General features: G+C 40.9%; 1 protein-coding gene across 1 annotated transcript; it reads left to right on the forward strand.

The window, feature by feature from the left end:
* The first annotated feature begins 1,161 nt into the window (after positions 1–1,161).
* Positions 1,162–6,116, forward strand: rpl15 (ribosomal protein L15). The gene is made up of 4 exons (XM_083775081.1): positions 1,162–1,207; positions 2,614–2,795; positions 2,954–3,090; positions 5,753–6,116. Exons 2-4 carry the CDS (start codon positions 2,624–2,626, stop codon positions 6,056–6,058), a joined length of 615 nt encoding a protein of 204 aa, XP_083631207.1. The 5' UTR covers positions 1,162–1,207; positions 2,614–2,623; the 3' UTR covers positions 6,059–6,116.
* Positions 6,117–6,994: the final 878 nt, after the last annotated feature.

A 6,994-nucleotide genomic window follows, 5' to 3' on the forward strand; every position in this document is an offset into this window, starting at 1 on the left:
ATGTGGAATCTAATGTAATGTACCCATTCTACATACTGTGGAATATAATGTAATGTACCCATTCTACATACTGTGAAATACAATGAAATGTACCCATTCTACATACTGTGAAATATAATGAAATGTACCCATTCTACATACTGTGAAATATAATGAAATGTACCCATTCTACATACTGTGAAATATAATGAAATGTACCCATTCTACATACTGTGAAATATAATGAAATGTACCCATTCTACATAGGCTACTGTGAAATATAATGAAATGTACCCATTCTACATAGGCTACTGTGAAATATAATGAAATGTACCCATTCTACAGAAATATAATGAAATGTACCCATTCTACATACTGTGAAATACAATGAAATGTACCCATTCTACATAATGTGAAGGCTTTCACTTAGAACTCCATATATGGGGATAACCTAGTCCCATATATGGAGACAACGGCGATATCCAGCGCTGACATCAGATTAATGTAGAAACCCCAAAAATGGATATACACAGTGACATCGTGACACTTGACTTGCACGCATCATAAAAGGCAGATCCCAGCCTCTAAACCTCAGATACCTTACGGTAGACCTCTCTCCACCCATCTCAAATCCTCAGATTCTCCAGACAAGCAAGACACAGGATCCAAGATCAAGAACACCTCAACACATAAAGAACCAAGGTGTCATAATTATGCTTTAATACCAAGACTACCATTCCAATTAGCTCCGTTAAACATCCCGGACCCACTGGGTCCTATTATAGTATATAGCCTAAACAACCAGCACTAGTTTGAGCTATTTTATACCCATTGATTGATTGATTGAAATATGTATTAACAGTTTGCAGAATTACAGTACATTTCAAGCACAAACTCAATACAAAGACTGAGTGGACGACCCAATTAAGCATTACACTTGTTTACAAGAGGGTCCACCTTGTTCAATTCATCAAAACATTTAGAGATGTACAACTAGACACTTCTATATAGTCAAAGAACAGAACAGGAATTCATCATAAAATTCTACATACTGTGTGAAATAAAATAAATGTATCCATTCTACAGAAATACATTCCATCAGTCAATCAACTCCATTTCCCATGAACACGCGCGGAGCACAGAAGGAAGCGCTGTGACGTCATCACGCCATCATAAAGCATTGTGGGTAGGTTCGCTCTTTCTTTCCGGTGGTGACGTCATCCATCATGTAAGGCTGTGTGTTTTCATTCCTTCAACATCAAACACAATCCGTTGAAATAAAGACTTTAAAACTGTCCATCCATCTTTAATATTATTATATATCACTAACGGACTTAATGACGCTCCGGATGAACTAGATATTTTTGTTGTGGAAGATTTAAAACTATCACTTTATGTCCGCTGTGTTGTTAGCCGTGGATGTTAGCACAGTGCTAACGTAACTACACTATTCATGCTGTGACAGAATGGGCGCTTTTGCTTCCTTCACGTTTTACACTAAATATGTTTATGAATTAATAACGTTGAGTTTTAAACATAATCCTAAGAGTCAGAGGAGCGTCTCAGCCTCCTAGCAGGAAGCTAAGCTAACGTTGGCCACATATCTGTATCTAACCGGCTATAAAGCATGTTCAGGTTAATAACTTAAAACTATTTACATGATCGATTAAATTAAACTGTCCTCACGGCTCGCACTGATGTAAATATTGTCTTTAGTTGAAACTGTTTAAATCTTTGACGTTTATTAAGCCCCGAACCGCACCAGTTGGTTTGGGCAGAACAAGCATGACTTCTAGAGTTCTCGCATACAATAACAATATGACAATGTATTTATTTCACTAATATGATGTGCTGCTCATGTGTAGTATTGTGATTTATGTATGAAAAGCTGCCATTGGGCTGCAGCAGCTATAGCTGAAATCTGGTGCAAAATGACAACATTTATACTTTGGTTTTGTACGTCTTGCAAGGAAAGAAAGCAGTCTAGAGAGATTGTGTTTAAACTGAACGTGAATGGAGGCAGGCTGGTCACTTTATGAATTGGTTCTTGCAGTAATAATTTTAATTAAAATAAAAAAAAATACCAGATGTACAAGCTTGCACAAAGTGTGAGCTTGTATATCTGCTGGGAGCTTGATATCTGCTATTTTTGAATAGCCGATCTTAAAATGCCAGCAATGCAGACCCAAAACTAAAGAATATTTTGTCGTTGGATAAGATTTTGTACACAATTCCATGCTGTATTGATGTTTGTACCATTAGGGCCGATTCATACTCCTATTTTAGAGCCGAATAAAAGTCGGTTCGGCTCTGTAGAGCCTACAATGTGACGTCATTTGAGGTTCGGGGGGGGGCGGAAACATCGGTAAAATAGGAGTATGAATCGGCCCTTAGGAGAGATGACAGGCAAATGTTGATTCTTCTACATTCTATAATTGTGTAGACTTCTAAATGCAGATAATATTGTAACTTTAGAGTTTAATTTTACAATCGACAGTTAAGGGCTAATTAGGGTCCATTTGGTTACCAACTCTATTTAGCTGGGGACCACCTGGAACCCCCTCAAGGACCACTGGTTTAAGCGTTTAAGGTGACGTTTGGATGATGCTGATGAAGATGTGTCTATTCCTGCAGATAAACCAAGATGGGAGCGTACAAGTACATGCAGGAGTTGTGGCGCAAGAAGCAGTCGGACGTGATGCGTTTCCTGCTCCGAGTCCGTTGCTGGCAGTACCGCCAACTGTCCAACCTCCACAGAGCCCCCCGACCCACCAGGCCCGACAAGGCCCGCAGACTGGGGTACAAGGCCAAGCAGGGTGAGTGTTTACTGTCTGTAGGCTGGGCTACACATTTTGTAGAATGTGGTCCTACATGGGTTACTGTGTTCTATTCCAACAGGCTACGTCATTGGCGTATGTTTTATTTTGTTCCAACAGGATACGTCATTAGCGTATGTTTTCTTTTGTTCCAACAGGCTACGTCATCTACCGTATCCGCGTGCGCCGTGGCGGTCGTAAACGCCCCGTGCCGAAGGGAGCCACCTACGGCAAGCCCGTTCACCACGGAGTCAACCAGATCAAGTTCGCCCGCAGCCTGCAGTCCACCGCTGAGGTGAGTCTGACCCTAACCTGGGATAGTGTACAGTAGTAGTGTGGACGTACACACAGCCTGCAGTCCACCGCTGAGGTGAGTCTGACCCTAACCTGGGATAGTGTACAGTAGTAGTGTGGACGTACACACAGCCTGCAGTCCACCGCTGAGGTGAGTCTGACCCTAACCTGGGATAGTGTACAGTAGTAGCGTGATTTTTTTTTTCAGATTTAGTTCATTGGTAGCGTTTGGTACTGTGGACTGAACTGAAGATGGAATGATCATTTTGTAACTAAACTGTAGAGTTTTACAGTTCATTTAGTCAGACGGGACTAGACAGGACATCGTATTGTTTAGTCAGACGGGACTAGACAGGACATCGTATTGTTTAGTCAGACGGGACTAGACAGGACATCGTTTAGTCAGACGGGACTAGACAGGACATCGTATCGTTGGTACTAAACGTAACAAGGAAGAGGTTTGTTTGTTTCTGTGCTCAAGGAAAACCAGTGCTATTACCATCTCTATTGCTGTGTTCACTCTACACGGGCAGATGCAAAGACGTTAATTCTCAATTAGCTGCAATTTGCAAACTGCATCTGCAATCTGCTTAAACTCACCAACATTGCAGCTGAATTATCCTCTTTCAATCTGCAGAGCTTTTGTTTCATAAAAATCCACCGTAGAGTGTAGACATGTTATGAGCTACTTTCTGTCAAAATATTCTGTGCAGGTGATTATTTTTCTAAGTGTTGGAGTTCGGAAGCACTTGTCGAAGTCACTGAACGGCCCTGCGTACCACCTGTTTAGAATTTGCACATAATGCAGGAGGCAGCAGCGCGACCACTTAATAAAAATGAGTGCTGCCAAACTGAAACACTTTAAAAAAAAAAAGAATCACCTGCACAGAATTTATTGACAGAAAGTAGCTCATCATAACATGTCTACGTGGATTTTTATGAAACAAACCCTTTGCAGATTGAAAGAGGATAATTAAAGGTTTCCCTACAGCTGAAATGTTGGTGAGTTTAATGTCGTTTAATACAAGCAGATCGCAAAAGCAATTTGTATGAATGAGGTGTCAATAGAGGGTATTGCAACTCTAGATTCATCCATTATAAAAAAATATCTAGAGTTGCAAAACTGCGGCTAATTTTGAATGGAAATTGGAAGCCATCAACATGAAGATGCAAAGTTACAAAACATTGAGCTGGTTTACAAATATACAGAGCTTTATATCTGCATCTGCCTGTGTGAACGCAGCATAACACGATGAAACAGCAGCCTGTGATGTAGGAGAATGATGTAAAAAACTGTTGCACACGTTTCGACAGAATATAGTTCTTATATTCTACATTATATAAACCTGTATTGTCAAAACGTAGTAGTGGTTTCATTGTGGCTACGAGCTGACCTCCTTCAGTCAAATCGCTGCTGCTGGTCACTAAACCTATCTTCAAATCTCTATTTGTATAGCAGATCTACAAGCTCAGTGTGTCACATTTTGACAGTGTGAGCTTGTAGATTTTCAGCTTTTGCTACTTTTGCAGATGAGATTAGATTTGTAGATTTAGTTTTTGTGGAAGTGCTTTAATGTGTTATAAATATTGAACCGATGAAAAGTATTCCATTTCCCGTTGGCTTCATTTTCCCATAGCTTTATTTGAATGGCGCTGGAGTGCAGCTGTGCAGGGGACTGTCTTTGTGGGACTGGTTGTGCACAGAGCCCATGGGACTGTCTGTGTGGGACTGTCTGTGTGGGACTGTCCATGGGACTGTCTGTGTGGAACTGGTTGTCCACAGAGCCCATGGTGGGCAAGAGTGTAACTGACATTCTGTGTTATTCCTGTGGTTCTATAGGAGCGTGCTGGTTTTAGAAGGTTCTTGTCAAGGTGTTTGTAACTGACAGTATTCTTCCTGTCTTCCTATAGAAGTGTAACTGACAGTATTTTTCCTGTCTTCCTATAGAAGTGTAACTGACATTGTGTATTTCTTTGTATCGGGGCGTGCTGGTTGCATGGCTGCCCTGTAGTTGCTAAACATTACTACATAAAAAATGTGCCACCTGGAGTCATAACTACTACATGCATACAAGAATAACAAAATTAATTGGACAGCCAACCATTGCTGCACCATTCTGGCTCACATTTAGAAATTAATCTAAAATCTAGATCTCAATCAGATTAATTGTGCAGCACTAGCTGGTTGTAGAGGGCTGCTGATGAGGTGTTTTTGTAATCCTATCCTCCTTAGGCATTGATAAAAAGCTTAAAAAGATTTGATCCATCCTTGCATGGATTACAGTTCTCATTCGCCACAACTGATTTCACTCATTTGGATTCCAGAGAAAACCAGCAGGTCTTCTGTGACTCCATGCTGCTGCGCAGTGAGAATGGCAGGTCTAGCTTGTAGATCAGCTATATTTTCGGTCATTAGTTATTTTAAGATGAAAGAGTATTTGACGTGATCAAAACTAGCAATAGAATAGAAACATCTTTCAGAAACACGAATGGTCTCACAGAAATGTCATGAGTTCTTCAGCTGGTCGGCCTAAAACCTCATTACGTTATCGGTGTTGAGATTTTATTTTTTATTTATTCCATGAGAGGTATAACTGACACCGTGTTTTTCCTGTCCTCTGATTGGTTGTAACTCACACTGTACTTTTCCTCTCCTCCAATAGGAGCGTGCCGGGCGCCACTGCGGCGGTCTGCGCGTGCTCAACTCCTATTGGGTGGGAGAAGACTCCACCTACAAGTTCTTCGAGGTGATCCTGATCGACACGTTCCACAAGGCCATCCGTCGCAACCCCGACACCCAGTGGATCACCAAGGCGGTGCACAAGCACCGCGAGATGCGCGGCCTGACGTCCGCGGGCAAGAAGAGCCGCGGCCTGGGCAAGGGTCACCGCTTCCACATGACCATCGGCGGCTCCCGCCGCGCGGCCTGGAAGAGACGCAACACCCTGCAGCTGCACCGCTACCGCTAGGAGATAAACATGTCCTTTGTTGTACATTGAAGAGAAATAAAAAATGTTTTGTTGGTGACGAGCTGTTGGGTCCGTGTGTGTTGAGGTGATATAACGAGCTGTTGGGTCTGTGTGTGTTGAGGTGATATAACGAGCTGTTGGGTCCGTGTGGTGAGGCGAGGCCAGGGCCTTAAAGTTTAATGTGGTTTTATTTTAGTTTTAAGTAGATTTTGGTTGTTGCAACACGGTGTTTGTTAAAAGGTTAAAGCTCTTTGTTGTGATATCAATCACTCCTATAGAGTTAGCTGTTCAGTAAAGGGGTTGAATGGGTTTTATTCTGATAGTAATCCCTGCTATAAAAGTGGTAAATGGGTTTCATTTTTATTCTGATCGTAATCATTGCTAATCGTTATATATATATATATATATATATATTAGTTTAGATGTCCAGACCTGTACATATATTTTCTGTTCACTGAAGAGCAGCAACTGCGAATTAATTGGTTTATAGATAAGCTTTCTCTGTCATTCCTTCCAACTGCAGCAGCAGGAAAAAACTATTGTTTCTCCTAGTTAAAAGACAACACAGGCTCATACAAGAATAAATATATCAAGACAATACTCTGAATATAAATACGTCCTAAAAGTTAGAATGGATCTACAAAGACCTTTATAATGGTTTAAACAGCTTCAGTTCACAATCCTTACACTGCTGGTGGTGAAAAAGCCTTTCCTGTACACTTTATTTTCTGTGGTTTGGTTTCCCATTCAATTCAAACTACCAGTTTGATTATATTTTACATCAAATGGAAAATAATTTGATAAGTTAAACTAGCGTGTTAAGATGTGACCAGAAGGAAATTAAACAACATATTCCTGCTCATTGGACGTCCAATAATTATAAATTCAAGAAATCCAGCTTCCAATGAATGTAAAACCTTTGTCTCTTTGAGCTGA

The sequence above is a fragment of the Protomyctophum parallelum genome (assembly GCF_964188405.1).
Source record: "Protomyctophum parallelum genome assembly, chromosome: 1".
NCBI classification, from domain to species: domain Eukaryota; kingdom Metazoa; phylum Chordata; class Actinopteri; order Myctophiformes; family Myctophidae; genus Protomyctophum; species Protomyctophum parallelum.